This window comes from Molossus molossus, unplaced genomic scaffold, assembly GCF_014108415.1.
Source record: "Molossus molossus isolate mMolMol1 unplaced genomic scaffold, mMolMol1.p scaffold_m16_p_15, whole genome shotgun sequence".
In the NCBI taxonomy this organism is placed as follows: domain Eukaryota; kingdom Metazoa; phylum Chordata; class Mammalia; order Chiroptera; family Molossidae; genus Molossus; species Molossus molossus.
This window is the reverse complement of record NW_023425350.1, coordinates 39,028,716-39,042,276: the sequence shown is the minus strand read 5'-3', so window position 1 is coordinate 39,042,276 and position 13,561 is coordinate 39,028,716. Positions and strand designations below refer to the sequence as shown.

At 33.5% G+C, this 13,561-nt stretch overlaps 1 protein-coding gene across 24 annotated transcripts in view; it reads left to right on the top strand.

Annotated features, from left to right (window-relative positions):
- Positions 1-13,561, top strand: part of CCDC88A (coiled-coil domain containing 88A) — a 133,239-nt gene that overhangs the window by 116,060 nt on the left and 3,618 nt on the right. For 10 of the 24 annotated variants that reach the window (XM_036263586.1, XM_036263579.1, XM_036263581.1 and 7 more), the window contains 6 exons: positions 3,231-3,314; positions 4,321-4,524; positions 5,088-5,159; positions 6,087-6,167; positions 8,067-8,335; positions 8,521-9,525. In XM_036263586.1, coding sequence (XP_036119479.1) covers positions 3,231-3,314; positions 4,321-4,524; positions 5,088-5,159; positions 6,087-6,167; positions 8,067-8,335; positions 8,521-9,510 — 1,700 coding nt within the window. In that variant the 3' untranslated portion in view covers positions 9,511-9,525. Of the gene's footprint in view, positions 1-3,230; positions 3,315-4,320; positions 4,525-5,087; positions 5,160-5,313; positions 5,387-6,086; positions 6,168-8,066; positions 8,336-8,520; positions 9,526-13,255; positions 13,356-13,561 lie in introns of those variants that run through there. The other 14 variants (XM_036263600.1, XM_036263599.1, XM_036263596.1 and 11 more) reach the window with 10 other exon arrangements.

The window sequence follows — 13,561 nt, the reverse complement described above, 5'->3', positions numbered from 1 at the left end:
ATCTTTTAATTTCATTACTAGTGTGCTTAGCTAACAGCAAGAGCAAAGTAAAAGCCTAAAGAAGTGTATGTTAAGAGAAAGAGAAAATAAGTCAATGCTAGCCTCGTTGAAGATGTCCAAGAAGTTGACTATCACCGTTCTTATAAAATATGTCAACAGTATACTTTGAATCCACTCAATCACCAGAATTGTTAAATTTAATATATACATATGTATTAAAATTTCACTACTATTCTTTTGAAGTAATTAGCAGGCCAAAACAACTACCACTTCACCTAGGGGAGGACACTCCATATGGGCAATTCTGAAAGCATTAAAAAAACTATAGACAGTGTTTTGACCTCGGGAAATATCTCTGAAAAGGCAGTATTTTCAGGTGTAGGAGGTTAGACATTTATTATAGGGTATATTTCAGAATGCAACTTTAGTACTTTAACAACTAGAATCCATAATCAAGCAACAAATCATACACATAAATATGTACATATTCATACATATACACGTGTGTGTGTATTTATATAGTAGGCTCAAGAAAGTTGTTTAATTCTATATCCCTACATAAGATTATCATTACCTGGGTCTTTTGCCAAATCTGCATGAAACTTCTGAGTATTGTTATAGAGAGAACATCAAGTTTTCCTTTAAATGTTCCCAGGTAATTTAATTTTATCTCTACCTTTAGATATAAAATATCTGACATTTTATTAATGAGAAGTGGTAATGAGTATACTTAATTTTTTTAATTAAAAGAAGATATTTCAATTCAGATATGGAGAGCCTACACATGAAAAGCATGATAGTCTTTTCTGAGGCCATCTTGTTTGTTTTAAATACAAGGTGGGGCAAAAGTAAGTTTAAAGTTGTAAGTACGTGAAACAGTATATACTTGTATTATTATTAATTATTTTCCATGCAAGCAGCTGTAAACCTACTTTTGCCCCACCCATCATTCCTTCATATACTGTGCTGAAACCTCTAAAATAAGAATGAAAAGGAAGTAATATTCTCTTTTCCTACAGTTGTTCAGTTTTAGAATTTTTAAAATAAACACAAAACCCAACAATGCTAATGCTTCCTTAATTCAGTATGTTTTGGGAAAAGAACATTGTGTGTGTAAAAACTAATTGCCATAAGAAGGGGATCACAATCTTACTCCTTTTGTTCTGTCCCTTTTGGAAGAGTGTCTGGCTGTCAGTAAAGCAGTATTTTGAAAACAGAAAAAGAAAGTAAATAAAACAACATGTGCATGCTGCAACCACTCAGCTTTGTTTTAACTAAGTGTCCATTTTTACATTGCTTTCAGTTCATTTCTTTTAATCATTGAAAAGCTGTCTTATATGAAGCTAGAAAAGGAACAGGGCAAATTAAAAGCCTACATGAGTCATGACTATTCCTAATAGCAATGAGATAAGTGTTAAAAAGCTGTGTGTACATTCCATTCTCCTTAATGAATGATTCTTGTCAATTTATCAGAAGAGCTTTGATTATTTACAAGATAATGGCAAACCCTGAGAAAGAGCATAGTTATTAAGGCTGTGTGTGTACAATATGTTTTTAAGTCCTTATGCAAGTTGTTTTCCTAGTGCCTGAATTGTTGTTCCAAAAAGGTGTGACAGCCCTGGCCAGTTTGGCTCAGCGGTTGGAGCGTCGGCCTGCAGACCAGAGAGTCCCAGGTTTGGTTCCCGCTAGGGGCATGTACCAAAAAAAAAAAAAAAGTGTGACATTTTTTGTATCTATTTATTTTTTAAAAAATTGTTTTAATCCTCACCTGAGGATATGTTTTGTTTTAATTGATTTTTAGAGAGAGAGAAATATCGATGTGAGAGAGAAACATCAATTGATTGCCCTCCCGTATGCACCCCGACTGAGGATCTAACCCGCAGCCTTTTGGTGTTGGACTGACACTCCAACCAACTGAACCACCCAGCCAAGGCTTTTTTTAAAATTTAAATCTTACCAAAATATAGTTTAAGAAAGTTAGTGACTATAGTGAACATTTTTATTTTTGTGCTAATGACTCCTACTGTAGTTAAAATCCTCATTTGATTCACAGAATTTTTTCGCACAGTGTTCTCTTTGATATTTTTAATAACCTCACCAAAAAAGCCCTTCAAAATATCTAAAAATGTGATATATACTCTTTGGGGGTTATTTTTGCTTGCTTTAGGAAGCCTTCATATCTTTTAGCCTTACCAGAACCTGGTGCTAGCAAAATACTTTTTTTTCTCTTTCCCCAGACAGCCTTTTGTAAAATGAAATTTAATGTAATTGCTAATCTCACCTTTTGAAAGACTGTTCAAAAGAATATATATTTCCATGGTGCTACTAAATAATACACTGGAATTCAGTTTATACCAAGAAGTAATTCCCTATTTCTTTATTAAAATTTAAGAAAGTAATGAAAAATTTTAGTAAAAGTTTTAAACACTTCTTTAGATTGTTTTAAACTTCCCCTGGACAGACACTCTAGTTTTGGGTGATGTATGTTATATACTAAAATACTCTTAGAGGATGTGCATTTGCCTAAATTATTTTTTCCATAAATCCTTATAATTTTAAAAATTAAAGAAAATAGAGGATTGAAAAGCCTTGTGTATATATATATATATATATGTTTTTAATCCTCACCCGAGGATCTTTTTCCATTTTATCTTTAGAGCGAAAGAGAGAGAAACGTCAACATGAGAGGGACACACCAACTGGTTGCCCCCCTCACAACCCTGACCAGGGCCAGGGATGAACTGCAACCGAGGTACATGCCCTTGACCAGAATCAAACCCACAACTCTTTGGTCCGCGGGCTGATGCTCTAACCGCTGAGCAAAATTGGCCAGGGCAAGCCTTGTACATTTTTATCACATATACTCCATGACCCACCAATAGCCCTAATTTTAAAGGTATACATTTACAACTTAACTAGGAAAATTATTTCATAAGTAATTCTAACCAGTTTCTGTACTTATAGAACTTGAGCTAATTCAAGCTTTCAATATACATTCCTCATCATTGTCTTCAGTGCTTTTCCAAGTATTTTAAAGTATCAAAGTGCTTATTTCATATTTCATTATCACTCAGCAACACAAGAATAATAGCTTTAGTATAGTATACATAAGCTGAAACTCAGACATTCATTTCTGTCCTTAATTTCAACATTTAACTCCCATCTGTTCTTCTCCCTTTTTTCTGTTTCATTTTTCTGTTTCTGTTTTTCCTCATGCTCTGACATTAAAGTGGTTGCACTGAAAAGACTGCCCTTTTTGAGGAACAGACCGAAGGATAAAGACAAAATGAAGGCCTGCTACCGTCGTTCCATGTGTAAGACTTTATGACAGTTCAGCTTCTTTCAGTTGACTACATTGGCTTCCATTACTAATTTTCACTAACCTTGCTCTGGACTGTGTCAATTTTCTTATTTTACAAAGTGCAGTCTTCCTCTAATACAAGGAGCTGGAAGAATTTTTTTTTTTTTCATAACTGGCACTGAATTCGCATTATATGTATGTTCACTGATACATACATAAACATGCATATGTTTAGTCATACTTATAATACACTTGTAAATTTCTGGTGCTTTCTAAAAGTTGGCAGAAAAAAATTTTTTCTATGCCATTAGAGATTTTTTTCCCCAAAGAAATTTACTTAAAAGTAAACAAAATGTTTAGCATTAGGAATTTATTTCCTTAATGATCTAGATTAAATAAATAAAAAAATAAAATGGCCTGTAACTCTTAAAAATGTTTGTCATTCTTTATATAATACTCTGGTTTTCCCTTTTTTTTTCTTTTTTTAAAGTGGAATGGGTAATTACATAATCACATTAAATGTCTGTCACCTTGACTCTTGTCTCTTTCAGGTTTTTATTGAATGGTATCCTTATTTGATTGATAAAATGAATAATTTCTTCAGTAGCCTGCTCTGACCAAGGACTCTTTATCATTTTAAATAATGATGCTGTATAAGAACTGCTCTCCATCTTACCTTTATTCATTCCATTTTTGTCACCACAAAACCACATTATGAAGGCTTCTAATTATATTGCACATCACTGCACAAAAGCATGGCAGTTATACAGAGTAAAATTCTCTTTCCTGTCTTTAAAGAGGGTGGAGATGGGATAAAAATATTCACTGAAATTTATCAGCCTTTGGCCTATTCATTTCATTCAGCTGAATGCATGTCATAATTTGAATGACCTTGTGGTTATAGTTTTTTATTTCCACTTGCATTAATCCATAGGGAAATAAAACATTTATAATACAAAAGAGAAATAAGAGCAAAAACATTAACCATGCTGATTCATTTGCTTTCATTTGCATCCCAGCCATGAATGACCTGGTGCAGTCCATGGTCCTAGCAGGAGGACAGTGGACAGGTAGTACTGAGAATTTGGAGGTTCCTGATGATATTTCAACGGGTAAAAGGAGAAAAGAATTGGGAGCTATGGCCTTCTCTACTACAGCTATCAACTTTTCAACTGTCAACTCTTCTACAGGCTTCAGATCCAAGCAGTTGGTTAATAATAAAGGTATAGGCCGTCTGCTATTTGCACTGTTGTGGAACTGTTGGCAACAGAAATTTTAATTTGACTTTCCCATGTGTACTTTTTTGACAGCAACAACCTAAAATAATTATCAAAACAATCTGGCTTTGATTTGAGGGAACTTTCAAATTATTTCAAAAAATTTAAGACATACAAATATTAAAATTTTTTCTAGGCCTTTGATAAACAGCTAATGAACTAGTAAGAAAAGGAAAAGTAAAGTGTGAGAAAAGGAGAGAATGATAGAAGCTTTAAAAACAAAAACCTGAAAATACAACTTCAAACAGAGAAAATCATGTAGAACAACCGAGGCTCATGCTTTGCTTTGCAGGGTCACGGAGACTGTTTCATTGGCGAGTAAACTCTAATCAGAGCTATTCTGTTTCTTACTCCCGGTTCCAGTTTTTTATTTAATCTATGAAATGTGTTAAATCAATGTATTATATGTGATGGAAAAAGAATGTCCATATTCTCAGGAAATAAAAATTTATAATGGTTTTTTTTTTTGTTAAGAAATACTTTTATATCCATTTTGCTATTTTATGTAGATACTACATCCTTTGAAGATATAAGTCCACAAGGTATTAGTGATGATTCTAGTACGGGATCAAGAGTTCATGGTAAGATGTGAACTTTATTTAGAGAGTACATATTACTATAGAATGTTGCATTGAATCTGTGAATGTGCATTGCCAGCAAGCATGTTTTAGCTAACCTGCATCTCATACCTCTGCCATTTCTTCAAACCTAATACTCCCTTTTGTCCCATTTAAGGTTACTGCTTCATCTAAATAGTCTCTGTTTTAGTCAAGGTCCTTTATAAAGTATGCCTGCACAATGATTAAAGGTAATTTTGTTGCCATTTTGGTATAAATTTAAAGTTATGAGTTACTTTTTACTATTGGTTTAAAAAAATATTTACTCTAAGAAAATGTGAACTCTGAGGAAACCACATTTTCTGCAATGTTAAGCATTTCAAGTTTTTTAATTTCTAGCCGGAAAAACATCTTACCAAACTAAGCTATTAACATGTTAAAGGAATTTTATATGTAAGCAGGATTTTAAGAAACAGGATAAGGCCGTGTTAACTGTGCAGTTGTTTCCCTTGCACGGATAGGAAACAAGACATTAACCGCAGATGCTCATATTCCTCCTGTTTGTGGCACCTCTGCAATGTGCAGGGTTCCTTGTCTGATCTGTTGTAAGTGACCTAATTATTAGCACTTTTATTTGGCATGTCACTCACTCTGTTCCTCTAAAACAGTCCTAGTATCTTTCTAGAAATCATATTCAAATCTAAAAATTGCAACATTTTTTTTCTTTGAATTTCAACTATTGTTTCAGGGGTGTTGTGTTCTAAAGTGTCTTACTGAACTATGTGGAAATGTCTTTGCTCTCTAATCTATACTATTCAGCTGTCAGTGGGCATGCTCAATGTGTGAAAGTATGCACGATTACTTCCTCAGAACATTCTGTAATTGGAATGTAAAGTTCAGTGTCATCAACTAGAAAGTTTATCACACGGTCTCCTGAATTTTTTCATTTAGCTTCGAGACCAGCCAGCCTTGATAGTGGCAGGACATCCACTAGCAACAGCAATAATAATGCTTCACTCCATGAAGTCAAAGGTATGCTGTAGGTAAATTTATTAATATGTTCCATTCATTTCCAGATTTAAAAGGGAGGTTGATGAAGTTTTTGGGGTAAAGTGTAAAATCTAAATTGTCTATGTTTAGAACATAGTTCTTGGAATATTTTATACTTTTAACATTGCGATACAAATTTATTTTAATGTATATAAATGTAAAAAACAGGAGCAGTTATTTTGGTTTCTATTTTTTATGTTTCACAGATGAAATATTATTATAATCGTCTTATTTCAAAAATATCTATAGGTCTTGTTTTACTTACATTTTGTCTTTGTCATTAAAATGGTTGCCTTTAATGTTTTCATGATGCATATACATTGCACTTACATTACAGAAAGTGTTTTACATATTTACGTAATTTATCCATGAAATAAGGGGAAATATTTTTAAAATTTGATAAGGCAGTTGTGTGTGTATATATATGTGTGTGTAATAAGAGGCAAGTAGATGCATATAGCTCTTCTAAGAATTACTTCAAGATATTTTTTCCTTAATTTTTAAATATGCATTCCAAGGTAAGGTTTTTATGTAATGTCTGAAAGTCTTGACTTAATACCTTTTTCTTGAGGGGTAAACTGCCTACTCAGATTCTGAAATTCTTTAATAGATTATAAAAGTTTGTTAAAATGCTATTCTCTACAGTCCAGAATTGTCAAATTATAGTCAATGCATTTGTTCTATTTCTTTTTGTATTATAAAATCCTTTTGTCCCCATTTTATTTTTATTTTTATTATTAATGCTTTGACTTTGTTGCTATGATTTGGAAAACATGATTTAAAGGAGGGATTCTTTTTTATTTTTATAATCATGTTTGTGTATCCAGTAGAAAAATGTAGTCTGAAAATATGAAGTAGTACTTGAAAATTTAAGAAAATTTTATTTCTATGAAATTGTTACATAACTTGAGCCAAATTTTTTCATGACTTACTTTACTCTCTTGTGATTAGGAAACCATGGAAAGTTGCATTTTCTATCTGAACACTATACAGTTTGCTTTTGATCAAAATGAATTAGCACTCTTAAGGAACAGCATAAACTTTAGGTAGCTTTTTTCCAGAACTAGTAATTTGCATTCTGGACAGTTGCACAACCTCAACTGAGTAGCCACCATATCTACAGTGGAAATTAGGAACAATCAAATGATTCAGACATTAAATAAAGAATAAAATACTACATATTTGATTTTACATTTCACTGGATTTTTCTAAGTATAGCATGTCTCTATTTGACTCTCCTTATATGCCTATTTAAATTAAAAACATTTTTCTTTAAGGTTATTTATTAAGGATGAACAGAGAAACCTTTAAGGAGTAAACACTTCACAGAAAAGCAAAGCATTAGAATTTTTAGCATTAAGAATAGTTTTTGGTTTTAACATTCTGAAATAATTTAAAGTTCATAAAGTTGTAAGATGTTTTACAGTTACAGTTGACCCTTGAACATATGCAGAGGGAGAGGGGGTTAGCACCCCTGATCCCATGTTATTCAAAGGTCAACTTGTATTTGAACCTGAATTTTAAAGGATTTTCCATTTATTTATTCATTTATTTATTCATCAAATGCACTAAGTGCTTGCTTTATATGTTTATGCTCTGGGTATGGTGGTGAAAGCAAATCTTTGCCCTTGTGGTGCTTATTTTTGTCAAATTGACAAAATAAGGAAGTGTAGGCTATGATAGACTGATAAGGAAGTCTATGGTAGACAAAATAATCAGGCATTTGTTAGACTGATGATTAGACCTAGTTTACTAAGCATTTCTTAAAACTTGAAAGTCATTTTGGCTCTTCATAAGAATCTAGTCAACAAATCTTACTACTTATATAGTTTTAATTTTATTTCTATTATTGAACTCTTAACACACCATTTACTCCAAAAGCAGGTGCAATTAATATTCAGAGCAGGCCACAAAGCCATAGCAGTGGAGAATTTAGCCTGTTTCATGATCATGAGGCTTGGTCCAGCAGTGGTAGCAGTCCAATCCAGTACTTGAAAAGACAGACCAGATCAAGTCCAGTACTCCAGCACAAAATTCCTGAAACATTAGAGAGTCGAGCACATCACAAGATCAAAACTGGTTCCCCTGGAAGTGAAGTTGTTACTCTACAACAGTTTTTGGAAGAAAGCAACAAGCTTACCTCAATACAGGTTAGTATTGCAGGTGACCTTCATTTAGATGGGCATTACAAGTTAAATATCTGTGATTGAACTTCACAGCATATTTTAAGTAAAGGAGTGTTTAGAAATACTAGCAATTTTATATTATACAGCTTAATATATCAAGAAAGTAAAAGCATGGCTGTTATTCATTAATCTGCATTGTTTTTTAACAGATAAAGTCCTCAAGTCAAGAGAATCTTTTAGATGAAGTAATGAAAAGTTTGTCTGTCTCTTCTGACTTTTTGGGAAGAAGCAAACCAATTAGCTGTGGTCTGGCCAGGTCAGTAAGTGGAAAAACCCCAGGAGACTTTTGTGATAGACGGACAACTAAGCCTGAACAATTTCTGAGACCTGGTCCTCGAAAGACAGAAGATACCTACTTTATTAGTTCTCCAGGAAAACCTACATCAGACACTCAAGGAAAGATAAAATTAGTAAAAGAATCTTCTTTGTCACGACAATCAAAAGATAGTAATCCTTATGCCACTTTACCTCGTGCAAGCAGTGTGATCTCTACTGCTGAAGGAACTACTCGAAGGACAAGCATCCATGATTTTTTGATCAAGGACAGTAGACTACCTATGTCAATCGATTCATCACCAGCTACTGCTGATAGCAACATCCGTGCAGCATCTAGTGAGTACCGTTTACACCAGTGGTCCTCCCATACACTTCACAGCCCAACACATTCTGTAGGTTCTCATGCACAAATTGACTTAGTTACAAATGTGCCTGAGTCTATATATGCCCAGGCTAGAACCTCAACAAAAGAAAGGTCACATTTTCTAAACCAAACTTTTGCCACTATTAATATGTCTAATGATAGATTTGTAATATCAGCTAAAGATAGCAAAGAGTCATTTACTCATCCATCTCAACCATTTTTATCCCTGAATACAGAGTTAGTTAGTAACATAAGTGGATTACCTCCTAGGCCAGTCACCAGAGTAACTGATCAGGCTTCTGCCTCTTTGGATAAAGGTGCACAGAAAGATAATGAACAGTTTTCCAATAATCAGAACCCTGGTAACAGTAACCCACAGTCTTCTGTAGATAGCAATAATCTTATCACTCCTGCATGCCTCTATCCTGATGACACAGAAGCTGCATTGTTGGTTTCTGAGGATAATCAAACCGTTTGGTATGAATATGGTTGTGTATGATCAAAACTGCATAGTATAACTGATGTTATTTGATATGCACTATGCTTCTCTAATCTGACTTGAAGAGCTGCTGTTGAAAAGTATTTGGCAAGGTTCATATTTTTATTTTCAGATTGTGGCACAGTGTTTGGCTGTACATGATGGCTTGTATATAAATGTAAATGTGTAACCAAACCAAAGCCTGCATGAAATATTAATTGCATTGTACATTTTCTGCATGACTTTAAAAACCTTAACAATACATGCTCCTCTTTCACATTTCTCGTCGCCTGAGAAGAGATTACTTTTAGAAGCATGTTAAGATAGTTGCATGTATAATTACCAAGAAAACATTTCCAAGTCATACTCTGTTGCTTCCAAAAAAGAATGCTCATTTTCTCCCTCCTTCTCATTCTTTTATTTCCAGAATGTGCACTACATATTGCATGTGTATAGAAAAATGTTTTTCAAAAAGTCATTTTTTTGCCATTTAATTATGCCTTCTGTCCTGTTTTATTTTCAAAGAAATAGTTAATAGCTCAATACTTTATGTAGCATTTATTAACTACTGCCCATATTTATAAAATTGTTCAGCATTAAAACATTGTTAGTACTAATAAAGTTAGTGTAATTCTTTAAAAAAACCATCAAGTTTAAATGTGGCTTATACAGTGACTAGGAGCATTTGTATGTATTCTATTTCTTTTCTGCACCTCATCTTCTTTCAAAATTACTTTTTTTACTTGGAATCAGTTAACAGTTTTTCTAGTTCTTTTTTTATATATAGAGTCAAAGAGAAATAAACCAATCATATTCAATGTGTTGGAAATTTGCATTTTTACTGGTGAAGATTGCTACTTCTATAATTCATTATTAAATTATATGTCTGTCCTTAAAATAATTTTCTAAAATGAGTACATTGTGCTAAAATAAAATACTAGGTTTTTGTAACTATTAAAACCAATAGGTGTTTTTAGTAGAACAAGTTTTAGAACTAAGAATAAATACAACTCATAGTTAAAAAATAATTCTATAAGATAGAGAAAATATTTGCTAACTTTGATTCTGGTGTCATAAACTTTAAAATTACCTTGCGTGATCATAGCATTATTAAAGCAGAATCAGCTAAACTTGAATCTTCTAGGAGAAAACAAAAATAAAAAATAAAAACTCGTAACTCTCACTTATCTCTGGAGGAGTATATCTTCACTTTGTCTCTGGAATGTTTTTGCCATTTTGATTTCAGCCTAAATATTTCTGATAATAACAGCCTGGCATCTGAAAGGAATGCTTTGAAATGTAACTTTCTAAAGAGGAAAGAAATTATTTACTACATGTTGTTATATTAATTATTGTTATTAATTGGACCAAAGAAATCTGTAGAGAATCTTTGCTTAATGAAATTTATATCCTTTGTAATTTAAGCCATGCCATCCTCTTGTATTTACATAAGATCATTTCAGGAACTAGGCCCCTTCTGTTTATATTTTTAACCATATTTCTTTTCTTATAGCCAGCTATTACTAAAAGTAGTGCTAGAGCAAGTAATCAATCAGAAAATTTTCATATTTTTTAGTACCACCTAATATATTTTCTGCGTGAATACATTAATCTATTTTATCATCATTTGTTTCATACTCAGCCCTAACATTTCATATGTTTTTGGTGTTCTTTTTTTTTTTTCATAACCTAGTAATAAAACTTAATGGTAAATATAGGTGAGATTAGATGGAGGCCATATATGATGCAAATGTAATAATTATATTTTCTTTTCCACAACACGTTTCATTTCTCAACTATTTCAACTTTTTAAATATTATAAATCTGGCCTTATATTTTAAATTTAAAATATTTTAAATTTACTACATTGAGAAATCATGTGCTATTATATTAAAAACTGATTATTTTACAAAATCACATTAACAGTAAAGAAGTATTTCCAACTGAAATGGTTATAGTCACATATACAGCACATTTTCTCTTTTCTTTTTTTTTTATCCTCACCGAGGACATTTTTCCATTTTTTGTTCAGGTAGAGTGGGAGGGAGAGAGAGGAACAGAGAGAGAGAGAAACATCGATGTGAAAGGAACACATTGAGTGGCTGCCACCCGCACGACCGACCAGGGCCGGGGACAAACTGCAACCGAGGTACATGCCCTTAGCGGGAACCGAACCCGGGTCTCTCAGGACCGCAGGGCGACAGCACATTTTCAAAAAGATACACACTGTGCATGTAAGACAGATACATACCATGTTCATGTTTCTTGATGACTGTCTACAAATACAGACTAGATTTCCACCAGAAACTATCACAAGCTGTGGAGTCATAAAAGTCTCTCAGAACACTGTATTAACATAATACTTACTATAAATGAAATCTTGCAAAGATGCCCCCAATTTTAAAAAATTATTTTTAGCCTTGGCTGGTTTTGCTCAGTGGTTAGAGCGGTCCAGAGAGACCTGGGTTCAGTTCCCGCTAAGGGCATGTACCTCGGTTGCAGTTTGTCCTCGGCCCTGGTTGGGTTGTGTGGGTGGCAGCCACTCGATGTGTCCCTTCCACGTTGATGTTTCTCTCCCTTCTCTCTCCCTCCCACTCTATCTGAACAAAAATGGAAAAATGTTCTTGGGTAAGGATAATAAAAAAATAAAAAATTATTTTTAGCCCTCGCCAGTTTCGTTCAGTGGTTAGAGCATCAGCCCGTGGACTGGAGAGTGTCCTGGGTTTGGTTCCCGCTTAGGGCACGTACCTCGATTGTAGTTTGTGCCTCCCCCCCGTTGGGGTCATATGGGTGGCAACCACTCGATGTGTGTCTCTCATGTCGATGTTTTTCTCTCTCTCTTTCTTCCTCTTTCCCTCCTGCTGTATCTGACGATAAATGCAAAAATGTCCTCAGGTGAGGATTTTAAAAAAATTATTTTTAAATACATTTTTGTTTATTTATTTATTTTTTAGGGAGAGAGAGATGGAAACATCAATGTATCAATGTGAGGGAGAAACATCCATTGGCTGCCTCCTGCATGCCCCCTACTGGGGATTGAGCCTGCAACCGGGGCTTCTGCCCTGATCCAGAATTGACCCAGGACCTCTCATTCCATGGGATGACATTCATTCCACTGAGCCACACCAGCCAGGCTAAAAAAATTTTTAAAGATAAAAGTAAAGCAACTCTGACTCAATTGAGCAGCTACATGTTTTTCTTCTAAGACATCTCCATAAAAATCCTATGGCTTCACAAAGGATTATTTGAAAAACTAAATGAGATTCAATATCCTACTTTTAGATGAAACTGCAAAGTTTCTATTCCTGGCCTAGATTTCTAGAAATTAAACCCATATTATTTGTGTGACATTGTAAACTTACACTTTTAAGCATTGGGTCCTTTGACAAAATAATTATAGCTATTACAGTGTAAAGTATATTATTTGCCTACAAAATATGCCTCAAGCCCAGGTTTTCTTAGTAAATAATACAAATATTTCATTGTGGATGTTTCTGCCACTGCATGCAAGACTACTTTTTTAATTTACAACTATATGTGACTAGTAAATAAGCATAATAAGTAAACCTTTCTGACACTTTAAGGCATATTATTTATAGCTTTTGAATTATAAAAAATCAGTTTTGAAGTAATGTCTATCTGATTAATGAATTTCCTAGACTCCTTTTCCTTGCCCTACTCAATGAGAGCGCTTTAGTTTCTTATCTTCATGAATTGTATTATGTTTAACTTTGATTAAATAACATGAAATGCTTTTTTCCTACAGATGTGGACAAAGTACAAGAAAGCAGAAATTCAAAAAGCAGGTCTAGGGAGCAACAAAGCTCCTAATTCTATTACCCACTACATGACATGTGGGCCAAGTGGTGAGTTTCTTGCTCAAAATGTAAATGAGATTAGTCTCATTTATACAAACTAACAGCATTAAGTATAAGGACAAGTGCATATTGCATTAACAGATGTAAATATTGCTTGCTTAATTCATGACTTCTGTCCTATTTACTAGTAAAGCAAGATTACTTGATTGCCATAAATTTTTGCCTATCAAACAGGAAACAAACCTTTAAGAATT